The sequence below is a fragment of the Oryctolagus cuniculus genome, chromosome 15 (genome assembly GCF_051225735.1).
Source record: "Oryctolagus cuniculus isolate XC-2025 breed Fujian yellow rabbit chromosome 15, ASM5122573v1, whole genome shotgun sequence".
NCBI classification, from domain to species: domain Eukaryota; kingdom Metazoa; phylum Chordata; class Mammalia; order Lagomorpha; family Leporidae; genus Oryctolagus; species Oryctolagus cuniculus.
Window position 1 is genome coordinate 27,201,025 of NC_142881.1, and position 17,237 is coordinate 27,218,261.

Genomic DNA, 17,237 nt, shown 5'->3' on the forward strand with positions numbered 1-17,237 from the left:
GCAGGACCCTGGCCAGCCCCTCCTGGCTGCACTTGTCAAACCTCAGCATGTATTAGATTACCAGAAGCTAAAATTTCAAATTTCCTGGGGTGGAGTTCCACTGAGTCGAAGGTGGGTCTCAGGCATCAGCCTTTGAACAAGCTCCCAAGACGTGCTCGAGACCTTGGAGAAATTCTGCCAAGGGAGGTGGGCTGGCATCTTCATCTTGCTCCCCCACGTCCACCCCTCCCAGGGCCAGAGCCCGGAGACATGGGAGAGGCTAGAGCTGGGAGGCGCCCTCCCCACTGGGGGCCAAGGCCCAAACAGATGAAATCCCGAGGGGTCAGCGCTGGCCTTCTAGGGCAGTACAGTGCTTGGCATGCAGTGTGTACTCGACAAGTCTATGTGGGCAGAAGAGGCACCCTTTGCAAGACTCACAGGAAGGCCTTTCTCCTTGTCCTAGCTAAGAGCACACGGGCAGAGCCTTGGAGATGCCCGGGCCCCTGGAGCACAGGGCTGGGCCTGGGAGCCCCTGGGCGAAGACTTGTCAGTAAAGCCAAGGTCAAGTAGCCGTGGTCAGTACCTGAGGAACGGGCGTTCACAAGCCTGCCTCAGCTAGACTTAGGAGGGCAGAAGCAAGGCCAGGGCAGGGGCTTCTGTCCGCAGAGAGCCACCCCCACACCAATGCCCGCAGGTCGCAGGCCTGTGGGTGCTGGGGGAAGAGGCGAGCAGGCAGAGGGACTGCGCCAGCATGTTTATTAGAAGGTTGGATTTCGATGTGTGCTCTAGACAGAATACAGAATGAATACCTGCGCCTTGAGAACAGGAAGTCCACGACTCATACAAAGTGCTCACTACAGGAAGTTGCTGTGTCAAAATCCAGGCAAGGACCCAACTTGGGGCAGCTCCTCCTCCTCCTCCACTGACCTTCACAAGGGCTGTGCTATTGGTGTTTTATTTATTTATTTCTTTTATTATTATTAATATTATTATTATTTGCTTTTGCTGTGGTCACTCTCATTGGCAGAGTTCCTTTTCCCCTTTCCTGGACGTGGGTTCCTGTCTTTAAAAGACTCCACTCTGAGGCTGAAGGTGCCAAAAGCTGCTTGAGAAGCCGCCTTTGAACTCCGTCTGGGAAGATGGTGAGAAGGAAGCAGGAGAGATCACTCTTGATTTTAAAAAATTAAAAGAAAAAAAAAAAAAAGTCCCACAATCTACAGGTCATTCCTTACTCCATCAGTGATGAGACTGCCCGAAAGAAGAGGAGAAACAGGCCGGTGCCCTGGGCCTTCCTCCAGGGCCAGGTGAGGAGGGTTGGCCCGGCTGGAGCGGAAGCTGAAGCTCCTTCCGGCCGTGGGGGTGTGAAGGGGAAGGAGTGGAAGGGAAAAAGGAGAGACAGAGAGAGCTCAGCGCCTTGGAACGGACACTCCCCCCACTTCCAGGCCCACCTGCTGCCTGGCCCAGGCCCAGGCCAGCTCCCACTGCCTCCTGAGTCCAGGAGATTAAAAAAAAAAAATTGAAACCCCAAACAAAACAAAATCCAAAAAAAAAAAAAAAAAAGGACGGGGTGGGGGGGTGGAAGAGGCAGGGGAGGAAAGGAAGGTAGGAGGGCAGGTCTCTGGATGCAGAATCCCCGAGCCACCGGGGCCAGGGCAAGACTCCCCAGCGCCCGCCGCCTGCGTGGCGTTAGCTCGTCACGTAGTGTTTGGTGGATGGCTGCCCATACACCCTGTAGAAATCCTGGTGGCCGGGCTGCTGGGAGGCATCGAGCCAGTCTCTGACCGCCAGGCCGGGAAGGGACTGGGGGACGGAGGGTGCAGGCGGGAGCGGGTGTGAGTACTCCTGCGAGGGCACTGTCCAGGGAAAGTGGCCGGAGCGGGGGTAGGGCTGGTGGCCGCCATGGTTGGCCACGGAAGAACAGTAACAGTTGTCCACAGAACAGACGAGAATCTTGCGGCCGCCATACTGAGGGAGCATGGGCTGCTGGGCGGCGGAGCCGTTGGGGTACTGCGATGGGGGGAACACAGGACTTGAGTGTACTGGTTGGGCGCCACCTGGCAGGGCCACCAAGTGCTGGGTGGAGCTGCAGGGCCCCAGGGGCTGCCCAGACTGGCCCTCGCCGCTGGCTGCACCTGCCGCCCCGTACTGGCTGCCCACAGGGCCCGGCGACGTCTCTAGGAAGCTGGCCTCTGGGAAGGCCGTTGAGTGCTTGCGCTTTTCTGCCCCAGAGCTGCTCACACCACAGGGGTACAGGGGGACGCTCTGCAGGAAGGGCACCGGCGTGCTGAAGGGGCCTGCGGAGAGTGGGGGGCCAAAGTTGCCAAGGCTCCCACCCCACGCAACCCAGGTCTCCTCCCCCTGGTCCTTTACATCTGTAGGGCCAAACACGCTACATCTCGGTGAACCCTTACCCCTCATGCTGAAACACTATTATTACCCCCACTTTATAGCTGGAGAAACTGAGGCTAAGGGAGGTACTATCACTGCCCAGGGAATCACAGCTAGAAGTAGCAAAGCCAGGGCATGAAAAGGTCTGTAGTCCACACTGGCTCTCAGAGGGAGGTCCTGGCATTCACCCCACCCCAGGCTCCCTCCCTTCGACGGAGGACCTCATCCTCACCTTCCAGCATCTTCCGCAGCTGCTTCTCCTTCTTGGCCACCTCGTTCAGGAAGAGCTTGGAGTTCAGGTGGCCAATCTTGGGAGGAGAAAGGCTGCTGCCTGTGCAGGTCTGGGTCCTGGGGGCAGTGGACGGGGCATCTTCTGTGAGGAGGGATAACCCTTGAGCCCGCCCCCCACCCCCTGTGGGCCTGGCCACCTGCTCACCTGTCCATTAGGATTTTCACAGACTTGGTGTTCTGGAAGGGGAGAAAGGTCAGTCAGTGCAAACAGCAGCATAGGGGGAGGGGGACTAAAAGCTGTCCCACCCTCCCTCCCCCAGGCAGGGCTAACCACCTGATACTAGCCAGAATGTGGCAGGGGAGGGCCACCACTAGTTTTGGAAATACAAATGGCTAATATTTACTGGGCACCTCCATGCCATTCCAAGTGCTTTCTACACATTCATTTCACCCACACAATTACCTAAGAGGCATTCCACTGGCCCTTGACCTCGTGTCTGTAGACTCTGGGGCCAGACGTGTTTTTGAAATTTGGTATTTTTTGGATTTTTAAATTTATTTTCATTTACTTGAAAGGCAGAGCGACAGAAAATTAGATATCTTCCATCTATTGCTTCACTCCCCAAAATGCCTGCAACAGCCAAGGCTGGGCCAGGCCCAAACCAGAAGCAGGTAACCCCATTCAGTCTCCCATGTGGGTGGCATGGGCCCAAGCATTTGAACCAACATCTGCTGCCTCACAGGATGCATTAGCAAGAAGCTGGATAAAAGGAGTAGCTGGAACTTGAATGGCGCCCCGGTATGGGATGCAGGCATTTCAAGTGGCGGCTTTACCTGCCATACCACAACACCCACCTTGAATTTTCTGAATTTTAGAAGGATGAAATATTGTGACCACGCCACTTATTACAAATCACCCCCAGCAGAGCACCATAATCCAATACATCAACATTTCTGCAGCAAAAGTTGTTTGCATTTTCATAGCAAGTGGAGTAAAGAAAGACAATAAACTGCTCAATATCAGTTCTGGTCAATTTCTGTTATCAAATGAGTTGCCAAATTGTTTCCTTTTAAGTTTTCAGTGATTTCTAGAATCTGGAATTGTGGATAAAGGACAGGAGATCTAAGTCATACACCCCATCGAGAGAATGAGGCACAGGGAACATCACTGACTTGCCCAGAACCACAAAGCTAGTAAACGCGGGTAGACAGATTTGCACACACAGCCAAGGGCATGTGAGCACACTGGCAGAGGCAATCAGCGTGGGGACAGAACAGAGACTGCACTCCCATCTGGGCCACCAGCCCACCTTCATGAAGCTGACGTCCTCCGTCTTGTCGAAGAGCAGCTGCAGGGAGCCCAGCAGCTTCTTGGCCTCCTGCATGCGCTCCCCGAGGTGCAGCGCCTGCGCCGCGTTCTCGCCGCAGAACTTGGCCTGGGCCTTGTCCAGCGCCTCCACCGTCTGCCGCAGGTCCTCGTCCAGTAGCTGGTGCAGCTTCTCGTACTGCAGCCTCACCTCCTCCTTCAGCTGGCTCACCTTCTCCTGCGCACGCCAGGGGCAAGGACGACGGCAGGTGAGCCGGGACCACTGGCCGCTGCTCCCCCAGCTCACATCCTCATGGGGTTCAGGATCCCAGACTCTCCAGGGCAAAGTCGGACTTGCCAATTCCAGCCACCCCAGGCACCAGTGGGAGCCCACACACGGGCAGTTTCACTGTCATGCACATTCACTGAGTGACTGGTGGAGGGTTCTGGCACAGAGCCACACTAGACCCTTAGGGATGAACTCCCAGAAGGCCCTGTCCCCCACTGCCCCACCCACACCATGGGTAGGGCTTAGCTACCTCCACCAGGCGCTTGTCTGACTCGAGTTTGTACAGCTGGTCCTCAATGTCCTGCTCTCGCTCCTCCAGCCGGTCTTGCTGCTTCATCAGCATCTTCTGCAGGGACAGTGGGGTGGGGCATTAGAGGGGGCTGTGGCTCCAGCCCTCACCAAGGATGGGTGGCCACCATGCTTCCCTCTCAACAAGACTCAGTCAACCCTGTCCCTCAGATGGCCCAACATCTCTGCCGCCCAGCCCCTCCCAGCCCTCTCTGGTCAAGCTCTCCTCTGCAACGGAAGCCAAGAACAAATTCCTATACATGCTCTGAGCTTTCTGACGGCAGGGCAGACCGGCTTCTGTTTTTTTGTTTTTTGTTTTTTTTTTACTTGAAAGAGAAACAGAGACAAATCTTCCATACACTGGTTTACTCTCCAAATGCCCTTAACAGCCAGGGCTAGGCCAGCAGTTCCACCTGGGCCTCCCACATAGAGAGGCCAGCCTCTGTCCTAGCAGACTTTCCTGTGCTGACTCATCAGATCACCCCAGTGATATGAGGCAAGTACTGTTATGCTCCTCCTCTCAGGAAAGAAGAAACTGAGGCTCAGAGGGGTTAAGGAATTTGCCCAAAGTCAGTATTTAGTAAGCCACAGAGCTGTACAAACCCAAGTGATCCGGCAGCAAGGTCTGTCTTATCCAGCCCGGCCGCATCTATCTGGGGAGCACTATTAGAGATCTCACTTCCTCCTTGCCTAATATTAGAGGGAGGACTCTGGCTGCCTCTCCTCCTTGTCCTGAGGCCGAGGGTTGGTCCTTGTTGGCTCCCTCTGCCCCTCAGTGGGACCCAGGCAGAAGGGAGACCCTGGCCACCGCAAGCTGTTCTCAGCTCTAAATCCCCCTTCCTCACATGCCCTCTCCTCCCACCCCACCCATCCCTCCTGTCCTCCCTCACCTGATACACCTCTTCAAACAGGGACCCTCCGCTGCTCAAGAACCTTCAATGACTGCATCCTTTTTGGATACCAGGCGGACGGACATCCTGGCCCCAGTTCCCTGCATTCTGTGGCTGTCCTCCTGCAGCCCACAGCCTCCTCCTTCCCTCCCATCCTTCAAGGCCCAGCTGCGTCCCCTCAGTGCCTGCGCTGGGTTTGCAAGGCCCCTCCCTGTCCGTGCCGTGCAGCAGGGCTGCCACATTCTGCCCTCCCTCTAAACCTGTGCTGTCCAACACAGCAGCCTCCAGTCCTAAGTGGTTAGCCAAACTCAAGATAATGATTAACACCATTTCCTCAGCTGCACTGGCCTCCTGTCAGGTGCTCGATGCATACAGGGAGCTGGTATCAGACACTACAGGTATCACACAGAGTTCTACCAGACAACTCCATTCTGCAGTCTTCAAGTTTCTCATAAACCGTGGTCTGATCAGTACAGACCTCAAGGCCTCTTAAGAACAGGGCTTGTTGCTGTCTTTCTTTTTAATTTTTTTAAAAATTTATTTGACATGTAGAGTTATAGACAGTGAGAGAGAGAGAGAGAGACAGAAAGATCTTCCTTCCGTTGGTTCACTCCCCAAATGGCCGACATGGCCGGCACCAGGCCGATCTGAAGCCAGGAGCCAGGTGCCCCCTCCTGGTCTCCCACGCGGGTGCAGAGGCCCAAGCACTTGGGCCATCCTCCACTGCACTCCTGGGCCATAGCAGAGAGCTGGACTGGAAGAGGAGCAACTGGGACTACAACCCGGCATCCATACGGGATGCCAATGCCGCAGGCAAAGGATTAACCCAGTGAGCCACGGCGCCGGCCTGTTGCTGTCTTTCTCCACCTCACTTCGTAGCCAGGCCACACAAAGGCCTGAGCCCCAAAGAGATGCAAAACATTCCCTGAGGAATTGTACAGGTTCTGCACACCAACTCTGAGTAATCCAGTATGGTCAGTGTCCACTCAGCAAGGAGAAGTTCTCTTTCTCTGTGGGCACCTAAGGCACCTAAGAGCGATTCTCAAGTTTGACCCTGTGACCCCCACTCCCAGGCACGCTGGCTGGCTTCCCAAAGACAAGCTGCCACCAATCATTTCTTCACGCCCCCAAACCATTTTACATATGGGGAAAACAAGGCCAGCAAGAGACCTCAGACAGACCCTGTCTTGTGCTAGTAACTGCCATAGAAATAAAAAGCCAGGACCCAGGGGGCACAAGTATGTGTGGGTGTGTTTAAGCCGGGCAAGCCTCTGGCACTCCCCTACTCTGTAACTTATACCTGAATGATCCAGAGACCTGGGCCTGCCCCCAGTGGCACCCTGTCCTCCTGGCAGGTGCCCCTCCATGCCCAGCACGCACAGTAGTCTGCGGCCCTTCTGAGGCTGACAACAACTACACATTGCATAGGAGCAGGAACAGAGGTGGTCGTGCACAGCACACACGTACTCCACACACTGCTGTGGGCCCTGAGGCCCTCTCATGCACTCTTGTGCAGCGCTGTACACACCCTTGCACACGATGCTCTGCAGAATGCAGGCCCACACAACAGAGAACACTCCTTCAGAAACACTAGGTCCTCTCACCTCCCCTGTGACAGTGGCCCCAAAGGCCGGCCTGCTGCTGCCCCATTCCCACACTGAGGAGGACAAGGCTCTCCAGGCCACTCCCGCCATCCCAGTGCCTGAGACATCTGATAGCCCAGGCCCCACTCTCACATCTTGCACCGTGGCCTCCCCGCCCAGCTCCTTCTCTAGGATCAAAGTCATCAGTGCCACATTAGGCACTGAGTCCCAGATGAGGGGTAGGAAAGACGCAGCCCCAGGTTCCCAGCCCAGCTCCCCTCAGAGAGGGAATGGGGCTGTGCTCCTCCCACCCTGCAAGCCAGCGAGGGTCCCTTCCTGGATCTCCCACCGAGGGAGACTGAGGCTGGCCCCTCAGGGCAGAGCAAGGGAGGTACCTTCTTCCCTTCAGCTAGGCCTTCCTCAGTTTCCCTTGGCAGCACCTCACTCTTGGGACTGCAGTGTCTGTCCCTTAAGTTCAGAATCTGGGCCTGGTTTCTGTCTGTCACAAGACCCTCTTGGGGGTGACTGGGGTGGGGGTGTGGGGTGGATGAGTCCAGCCCAGGCCTGGCTGAGGCAGTGGCTCTTGGTAGCAGGTGGGTGGGTTTCATTTCCTCTCTCCTGCCTCAGAGGCTGTTGGGTTCCTGTCTGCTGCAGGGGTGGAAAGGGGACAGGAAAGGGAAGGGGAAGAAAGCTGGGCCGGGGGCTGCCAGCTGGACAGGGCCGGGAGGCGCCCACGCTCACCAGACCAGAGCCTGGCCGCCCTCTGGCACAGGTGATCTTCCCCCTACAGACACTGCCTGGGAGGAGGGCAAGGGGTTGCTACTGAAGTGGGGGAAGGAGGAACACCTCCTGCTGCCCTTAGGACCCCACCCCGGTTCCACTCAGTGACCAAAGTGGGCTCTTGAGGAGATGGAAGGTGGCAGCAGAGGAAGCAAGGCCAGGACCTCCCCCTACCTGCAGCCTCCCTCCCACCCAACCCCTCCTGCCCCTCTAGGGAATCATATTTCTCACCTGGGAAAAAAAATACCAGCTGAAGTGGGGCCAAGTTTGCCAGCTGGGTTCAGAGCAAAGCCTCAAGTCAGAGAGGGAGGGCGAGGACACCTAACAAATGCCCATGGCAAGGGACTGGGCCTGTGGCACGCTTCCGAGTGGGGCACAGAGTGGGGCAGGCCCAGAGGGATCCGCTCACTCATCCTGCTCTGGGCCCTTGAGGGCAAAAACATCAAGATTCAGGGCTCTCCAGGGCCTAGCATTCCTGCTCCCCAGACCTGTGGCCAGGTGTTCTGGCTTCCGCCGTGAGGGGCTCCCTAATGCCCTGCCTGACCTGGACGGGGTGTGAGGGGGGAATCCTAAGTTCCCCACTTCTGCCCCAGGAAAGCCTCGGAGCCCTCTGCAGCCTGACTGGCCGGGCCCAGCTGGCATCTGTGATGCCAGGCTAGACTGGGCAGATGGGTGAGGCGCAAGGACTCTGGGCTGTATAAAAGTTAATAAATAATAATAATAAAACCCTCAAGTCAACCTTGAAGAGAAGCAAGGTCAGGAGAGAACTGGGCCCCAGGGCTGGAACAGAGGCAAGACCTAGGTTTTCACACAGGGCTGAGGGTGGCGGGGAGCAGGGCAGGGGCACCTCTTCCTGCTCAGGTCCCACACAGATGATTCTCAGGCTGGCCCTGGAGCCCTGCTCAGAGCTGCCCCATCCCAACTTCCTCCCAGCTCTCCCCTCCCCCCTGAAGCCCGTCCTGGGAACACAGTCTCCTCTCTCCCTGGGGCTGGGAGTGCTCTCTCCTTCTCTAAAGAAGAGTCTGCCTGCCCTAAAGCCTCTTTCCATGCCTCAGCCCCTGCCTCGGGCTTCCATGTGAAGGAACTCACAGAGAGGGGCTATGGGGCAGGAGCCAGCACCTCAGAGGCAGACCCCGCGCAGCCCCGAGAGGGCTTCCCAGCTGCAGTGGAGAATTAGCTTTTGCCATGCAGAGAGCAGCTCTGGGGCAGCAGAACAAAGAGGCGAGAGAGAAAGGCCCCCTTTGTCTGGGTTTGAATGCCAGGCCAGCCGGGGAGGAAGGCTTTCCCAGAGCCAGGGATGAGGCCAGCCAGGCCTGCCTGCTCAGCCCAGGGCAGGGGCCCAAGCCAGGCTTCCTGTGCCCACCCAGTCTCTCCCTAACACAGCAACGCAAGGATCCACCAGGCTCCTACCTCCCATATTCACCACAGGCAACAAGCTCACTCTAAGGTGACTCCCATCTTCCCCTCCCTTCTCCAACACCCCCACCAAGTGAGAGTCCCAAGTCCCCTGCAGATCGCCATCACCGGAGAAGCATCAGCTGAGCAGGCCGCCAGATACTAGCACAGGTGGACTTCAACTCGCAGGTGTGCGGCAAGCATGGCACACAGACACCCTCCATACTCACAGGTATGCACACGTCTTCCTGACCCCACAACCACACACAATTAAGTTAGGCACGTACATTGTCCCTTCTCAGAAGTACCCATGTAAGAAAGAAAAATTAGCTAAATGTGAGACACAACCCAGACAGGTTGGTTGTGTGAGCACACACACACACACACCTGCAAAGAGACATGATACACAGCCACCCAGGGGCTGCAAGAGGCAGAGGAATCAATAGGGCGTGCATGACAGGCATCCCGCTGTGTCAGCAGGATTCTGGGGTGGAAGTGGGGGCTGGGCCTCTGCCTGAGGCTCTACTTGGGGCCCAGGGAGGAAGGCCAAGCCAGGCCCCCCTTCCACAAAGACTCCATGGTCAAAGAAGAGGCAGTAACAGGACAGTCACAACACACACACACCACACACAGCCTTCCTGCTGTACCTATGAGCTCAGGAGTCTGGTCTGCTACGGGGAGGGAGAGGAGCCCCAGCACAGCTAGACTCCCGGAGCCCACACGGAGACAGACACAAGGGGGCAGAAACTCAGGCCCCCTCCAGGGTCTGCGCGCAACCCTTCCAAGCCACAGGCAGTGTAAACAGGGAAACGTCTCCCAAAGAAGCTGCCGCCTCCAAACTGACCCAGTAGTGGGCTCCCCTCCCCAGAGAAAACCCCTTCTTAACCCAGAACCTGGGAGGAGGGAAGAACAGGGTTTTGGCGACACTTCCAGCCTTGATCCGAGTCCACAGAAGCACAACTCTGACTGCACAAACTGAAGCCGATACTTCTGAGTGCAAACACGTGTGCAGCCCCTCACACCCATTCCTAGGCCTTTCTTTGGGTCTTCTGTCCACACTGCAGGAAGTCATGAGATAGGGCTTCTCCCAGCTCCAACCAGTCCTCCCGTTGTTCAGATAAGCCCTTGAACCTGTGGTCAGGCCATCCAGGGACGCCAGGCTAGCGCCCACCTGTTTATCTCAACTGTGGGCCCTTTACCCCTACAGCTGCATTTGAGAATGCGCATTGCCCCCTCTTCAATGGGCATCCCAGCCTCAGGGCAACGCAGCCACCGTGCTGGCTTCCCAAGGCAAGATCAGCAGCAACCTGACCTGTGGGGGCCCCAGTCGGAGCTCCCCTTTTAGTCCCCCCAAGGCTGCCAAACCCCTGCTCTGGGCCACTGGCCCACGTGCACATGTGGGTGCTTGTGCGATGTGAGGGAGGGGCTGCTGGGAGGGGCCATCAGGGTTTTCTATTTCTAGCTTCCCTAGGAGGGCAGAAGAGGAAACACAAAAAACAGAGCCTAGATTTGAAGGTATGTGCGCCAGGTCTCTGTGCTACACCTGCCCCCTGGAGAATTATTCTGCCCTCATCCACGGCACCAGCCAAGGGCCCTTTGAGACAAGGAGAGAAAAGTGGTCTAGAGAGAGGCAAAAGGTTCTTCCTCTCAGGTTCCCAATGTCTGAGCCCTTCCCCAAAGGGCAGGGCCCTATGTCTCTGCATTCTTGCAAGTCAAACTCACACCTGAGTGACACTGGGTTATAGAAGGGTTTCCAATCTGTGTCCTAGGGCACAAGACAGAATCCAGGGCTCTGAAGCTGGGGGAGCCTGGAGGAAGAGGAGACCCTGGCTGCAGCAGGGAACAGGTGCTGAGCACACAGAATTACACATCTGGCACCGATGCAACTCACTACTTTTAAGCCTGCCAACACCAGGCACCAGAAAACACACACACACACACACTCAGAGCTGTTGACAAAATTCTGTGGCTGCTTCCATCTAGTCCAGGGGTTTGTCTGTCAGGGGCCCGTGGCAGGAACCCCTGCATGCATGTGCCACTCACCCCCCAACCCCCATCCATGCAGGTGGGAGACAGGTACACAGGAGGGTAAATATCCACACACACCTAAAGATAACCACTAGGACCAAGCCAGCTGTAATTACGTTTTCTCTCCCACCTCAAAGAGAAATCCCTAGCACCTAGCTAAGAGGGCACCACGGGTGCAGGCACACATCCGCTCCTCGGCCCAGCTGCTCTCCCCTCCTCTCACTCTCCACTGCCAATCCCAGGGCAGAGAAGTGGACAGCCCTCCTTTCTCCTGCCTCTGCACTTTTCCCAGCCTCCTCCCCCAGCCCTGCCATCTTTATTAATAGCAGCAGCTTCCCAATCCTGGGGAAAGTGTGGGCTGTGTCTGCTCTGAGTCAGGGGTGGAGGACAACGGGGCTCGGCTCGTCCGCTTCCCCTGGGCCTCTGCCTTTTCCAACTCTGGGGGGGGGGGGGGTTGGGGAGGGAGTGGCCCCTCTCTCCATCCCCCCACACTTCCTCTAAGAAACCAGAGGCCCATCCTGGCACAAAAACCCAGAGCTAGCCCATGCAACTGGAAACTAATTATACAGCAAATTTTGTTATCCTTGCCCTCAGCCTGGGGTGGCCCTCCTGCCTTTTGTTGGTTGTATGTGTATGGTTTTCAACTGCTAAACAATGACTCATTTCTGACTGGTCCCCCTCTACACACACACAGGAAACAGCCCCCATCTACAACCGAGCTTCCTCATACCTAAGCTGCCCGCTGGCCTCCGCTGGCCTCCAGGGGGCCCCCACCCATTTACACTCCCAGTCCTACCAAAGCCCAACCTCGCCCCCATGATATCACATGCAGGCCCCAAGCTGCGCTTCTGAGATGGCTGGGACTCTTGGGCCAAGCCCTTCCTTCTGGTATGACTCAACCTTGAGAGCCTGGGGACTGCAGAGCGACCTAGGAGGAGCCCCCCTCCACTGACGGGGACGGAAGTATTGCCTCAGTCTAGCTCCCAAACCAAGCCTGGAGGCCTGAGGGGGAAGGCGGTTTTGACATTGGCCGCTGCTGCAGGGTGTATACAATGGGAGGGGATGCGGTTCCGTAATCACCCAGCCGGCAGCCCAGGGGAGCCAGCTGCCTGAAACCAGATTTCAAGGCGGCTCAACCTTAAACCCACAGGATTCTTTTTCCGTCTTCCACTTCCCCTCCCCAAATGTGGGAGGGCTGGGCTGGGCGCAGAGGGCTCCGGGTGAGAAAGACACATACTTCAAGGTTTGTTCATGCAGGCACAGGCAGCACACGCAAACAGAGGGCAGCGACTCTCACACCCGGAGAGCCAGATGCCAGGAATAATGGGGATGGCCGAGACACTGTCCAGCGAGGGCTGGTCGTGGGGGCCTCGGCCACAGAGACGCCCAGAGTTCTTTCCGCTTTACCGTGGGACACTCCCGGCTCCCCAGTGTGTTCCCAATAGAGCCTAAAACTAACATGGCTGCTTTTGTTTACTTCCTCATTGGTATGCCAGCATCATGGGTCATGTCAGCCACAGGCAGCGGCACCAGGACACGCATTACATAAACAGCAGCTGGGGAAGCAGGACCGGGGTCACCGCCTTGGTGACTTCCAGTAGGGCTTACAGAAACAGCGCTGGGGGAGGGAATTGCACCGAACAGAAGAGCAACACCCAAACTCTACCTCTGCCAGCCCCTCACCCCGATTCTAGCAAGGACAAGCAAGGTAGCCCCTGTGCGCCCAGCTCTGGCAACGGACCAAGGAACGATCCGGGACCTTCCCAGGACACTGCCCCAAAAACTTTGAGAGAAGAGTTTGGAAAGGGGGCCTCTGGGCTGACGTCGCGCGAGTCCGCCTGTCCGGGACGGGTGGTCCCCAGGCGGGAGGGAGCGTGCGCGTGTAGGTACTTGCCCGGATCTCATTCCTTCGGATCTCCACGTCGCACACCGAGTGTCCCTGATGCGCGCCGCTGTAGTAGCAGCAGTACTGGCACACCGCCACCTGCTCGGCCTCGCAGTGGTAGAGGCGGTAGGCGTTGTGCTGCGGGCAGCTCCAGGCCCGCACGTCGTCCGCCTCCACCAGGAGGTGCCCGCGGGCGGTGGAGGGCTGCTGCAGGTGCGTCTGCACGTGGGACTGGCAGCAGGGCGCCTCGCAGCGCAGGCACACCTTCTGCGCGGGCAGCGGGGGGCCGCGGCGGCAGAACACGCAGTGCAGCGCCGCCGGCGGCTTCTCCACGTGCAGGGCGTTGAACTTCTCCACGATGTTGGTGAGCTTCAGGTTCTTCTCCAGGCCCGGCTTCTGGTTGTAGGCCTGGTTGCACTCCGGGCAGCGCACCAGGCCGCTGTCCTTGGCCCAAGCCTCGCCGATACAGCCCCGGCAGAAGTTATGTTTGCACGGCAGCTGCACTGGCTCCACGAAGACGTGCAGGCAGATGGGGCAGATGAGCTCCTCCTCGAAGCAGTTCTTCCAATTCTCCGCCATGGCGGCTGCGGGCAGGGGGCCCGGGCAGGCCTCCCCAGCTCCCCAACCCCGGGCGTCCGGCCGGCGCAGCTGTAGGGCCACCGAGCACCGAGCTCTGAACCCCAGCCGGCCCCGACGGTCGCTCAGTCAGCAGCGGCTTCCGCGTGCCCGCCCCCCAGAGGAGGGAGCCTCGGTCCTCGCACCGCGCGCGCAGCCGGCAGCGTCTCCTCCTCCTGCCGAGCGCCTAGCGGGAGGCGTCGGACTGCGCCAGGGCCGTGGCCGGGGCACCAGCCCTGGAAAGGCGCGCCGGGGTCCAAATTCCATATAAGAGGCCGCCTCCCCGTGGGCTCTGCTAGGGCAGCGCCGGCCCGCGGCCTGCGCTCGGCCCCGCGGCTGACATTGGGGCGCGCCCCACGGCGGACGGAGCCCGGGAGCCGCACACTTCCTCCAGCGAACGCGGCTGCGACGGTGGCTCCCTCCCGGCTCCGTCGGCGCCGGGCCGGGACCGGGGTGCGAGGGTCCTAGGAGGCTAGCGCGGCCGCGCCGAGGGTTGCTAGATCCGGACGCGGCGAGCGAGGCGAGCCGGCGGGCCCCGAGCCGCGGCGCGGGCGTCCCCGGGCTGGCCGGCCGGGCACAGGCGAGGGCTGCGGGGCGCGGGCGGGCCGACTCCGGGGCGCTGCGTGCGCGCCGGGGCAGTCATTCAGATGAAATTCCAGTCCCCGGCCAGAGACACCAGCCCGCCTCTGCCTTCCTCCTCCCTTCACAAATAGAAACGGAAGGGGGAGGGAGAGAAGTAGGGGAAAAAAAAAAAAAAAAAAAGGCAACCAGCGAGGGAGGGAGGGAGGAAGGGAGAAGCCCCGGAGGTGGCCGGCCCGACCCCCTCGTCGCTACTTCAGCGTTCCCCCGAGGCCCCGCGCCGGGAGCCCCCGCCGCGGAGAGACCCCGCTCCCCGTCCTCGCGCTGGGCGGGCGCCTCGGATCCGCCGAGGAAAACAAGGATTGATCAAACTAGAAAGGAATTTTTCTCAACTGCTAATGAACAGGAGGCTCGGCTCCCGGCCCTCCCCTCCCCCCGGCCCGGCCCTCCCCCCTCCGCCACCCCCGGCCCCCTCCCCCCCCCCCACTTTCTTTTCTTCTCGGCCTCTGCTCCGGCCTGGAAGGCTCGGGGCTGCGGTCGGAGCCAGCCTGCGGCGGCGGGGCCGAGCCGCGCCAGCCAGGCCGGGCCGCCTCCCTCAGCGCCCAGCCATCTTAGGCTCCTGGTGGCCAGGGGTCGGGGCGCGCTCGCCCGGGGGCCCTGCAGCCTCCTCTCTCTCTTTTTGATTTTCCTCCCCCCCCTGAGGGGAGGGCTGGCGGCCTCCAGCAAATTAGGAGAGAGAGGAAAGAAAATGCCAAGTCCAGATTTCTCTCCACCTCTGCTCCACCCACCCCGGTCCTTTCCAAAAAATAAAAAAAGATTAGAATTGGAAGAAGTCGGCAGAAAGGCGAGCGCCCGCGGCCCCCGGCTACTGCTGCCCAGGCGACGCGTCCGGGGCGGGCCCGCGCCGGTCGCTCCGTCCGTGGGTCCGTCTGTCCGCCCGCAGCTTCTCAAGTGAGGGGAGGGCGCTCCGGGCAGGGTCTCCGCAGCGGCTGTCGCTTCAGAGCTTTCTCCTCAGATCAAAAAAAAAAAAAAAAAAAAAAAAAGAGGAAGAAAAAAAACCCCAACACTCTCATCACAGCCACCTTCAGCCATCTTGCGCGTATTATTATTTCAAGAATAATCTGTTTAATAAAAATAGCTGCGTCTCTAGCCCCCCTTCCCCCGCATCCTGGGGTCCCCGCCCCCTTTTAATAATAATCTCGATAATAAAAACGGTCGCGGGCTGGGCAGTCCGCGGCGGCCTTTTCCTGCCCCGGCTCGCTCGGGTTCCGGCTCGCCTCCCTCAGGAAGGGGCGCGGGGGTCGCCGCTGGGGCTGGGGGTGCGTCCCCGCGGCCCGCCGGTCGGCCCTGCTGCCTGCGCAGAGAGGAAGGGCGCCCTCGCCGCCGCCGCGCCGCCGCGAAGAGGGCGGGCGGGGGAGGGGCCACGGCCCACGGGACCGGCCGGAGGGGCACGCGGGGTCCCGCGTCTCCACGCCGCGGCCCGGACTCGGAGTACGCAGCCGTCCGCATACAATAGGGTCCAAGCAGGGTCCGTCCGGCAGGGTGGGGACGCGGGCGGGCAGGGGTCTGCAGAGAACCAGGATCTCGGGCTGGGGGCGGGGATGGTGGTGTCCCTACATCAAGGCCTGTCCCGCTACTCGGGAAGGAGGCGGGGAGCCGGGAGGGGGGGAGGTGAGGAGAAAGCGGCAGGCGGCGCCTTTAATCAGCACCCGCTGGTTCAGCCCACCCGGCACAAGCGGAATAAACGGACGAGGGGGAGGGGAAGGGGCGGGGCGTACTTTCCGGAAGTGCTGTTACAGCTGTGAGGGGCCCGGCTCCTCCCCTTTTCCCTGTCTGGAGTTGGGGCTGTTCCAGAGGCTGCTCCACCTATTGGCTCCTAAGGTAAGGCTCCGCCTCTTTAAGGCGGGGCAAACCCAGGAGCCTCACGTGACTTGCACTAACTTCGGTACATTAAACATTGGGGTGGGAGGGGTGTTTCCGCATTTCTTAAAAGGGCGTTGATGCCGCTGCTTCATATGGGCCCACCTCTTCCTGGGCCTCTTCATCCGTAGTTCTTTTCACCTGAGTGGGAAAGGAGTTTGTCAATGAATTTGTTTATAGGGTGGCACTGAGCAGGGAATTTCTAGGGCAATTTCCCAATGTCCTTAATATCCCCACCCGTCCCTGATGCTCTAGGCTACCAGGCAAGATAGGAATTCTCCTCCTACCACTGATAAGGAAACTGAGGCTTAAACAACTGAGCTGATACTTCTGCCTAGGCCAATTAGTCAGGAAATACCTACCAAAAGACTAGTGCAGGCCCTGGGGGTTCCCTGGAAAAGTATAAACTTTTCTCTTTTTAAGATTTAACTCTGTAGGACAACTTCTGTGATAAAGAGTGAGAGGCTCAAGCAAGGAGGGGCTCTTTGAATGGGAGTGCTGCAGGGAGTCGATGTGTGTGTGGGGGAGTGTTCCTGTAAGAGCAGGCGTGTCCAGGGCAGGAAGGCGGCTAAGAGAAAGGCAGCGTCCTGCTAAGGAGTTTGGATATCAGGCTGACTGTGAGAGACTGTCCGGTTGGTATATATTCTGGAAACAGAGCCGATTGGACTTACTGGTGGATTAAATTTGGGTAGTGGGAATTAAATAGGGTAGTGGGAGTGGGATCAAGATATACTTGTGTATGTGTCTCTGCCTTTCAAGGAATAGAGGATAGAGAAAAAAAGATGTATTATGTGTGTGTGTATATATATGCATGCACATAGTAGGTATGTACATCTCTCCTGGGGAATGTTTTATATAATGTTTTATGTATATGTACAATGGCTTTAAAGATCAGAAGGATTACTATATATAGTGAGAAGTACATCTTTTAAAAACAAAACAAAACACTTATTTGAAAGAGTCACCAAGAGAGGGAGAGACAGATCTGTCGTCCGCTGGTTCACTCCCCAAATGGCCGCAGTAGCTATGTCCAGGGCAGGCAGAAGCCAGGAGCCAAGAACTCCATTCTAGTCTCCCCTGT

General features: G+C 58.3%; 1 protein-coding gene across 4 annotated transcripts; it reads right to left on the reverse strand.

The window, feature by feature from the left end:
* Window positions 1-718: 718 nt before the first annotated feature.
* TRIM8 (tripartite motif containing 8) lies at window positions 719-15,884 on the reverse strand. Of its 4 annotated transcripts, none has more exons than XM_002718582.6 (6): window positions 13,052-15,884; window positions 4,444-4,539; window positions 3,909-4,142; window positions 2,804-2,835; window positions 2,600-2,715; window positions 719-2,273 (listed from the first exon to the last, which is right to left on the reverse strand). In XM_002718582.6, exons 1-6 carry the CDS (start codon window positions 13,619-13,621, stop codon window positions 1,666-1,668), a joined length of 1,656 nt encoding a protein of 551 aa, XP_002718628.1. In that variant the 5' UTR covers window positions 13,622-15,884; the 3' UTR covers window positions 719-1,665. The 4 variants fall into 4 exon arrangements, with proteins under 4 accessions (XP_002718628.1, XP_089170533.1, XP_089170534.1 ...); XM_089314407.1 differs by lacking the exon at window positions 13,052-15,884 and adding an exon at window positions 10,023-10,230; XM_089314408.1 differs by lacking the exon at window positions 13,052-15,884 and adding an exon at window positions 9,777-9,910.
* Window positions 15,885-17,237: the final 1,353 nt, after the last annotated feature.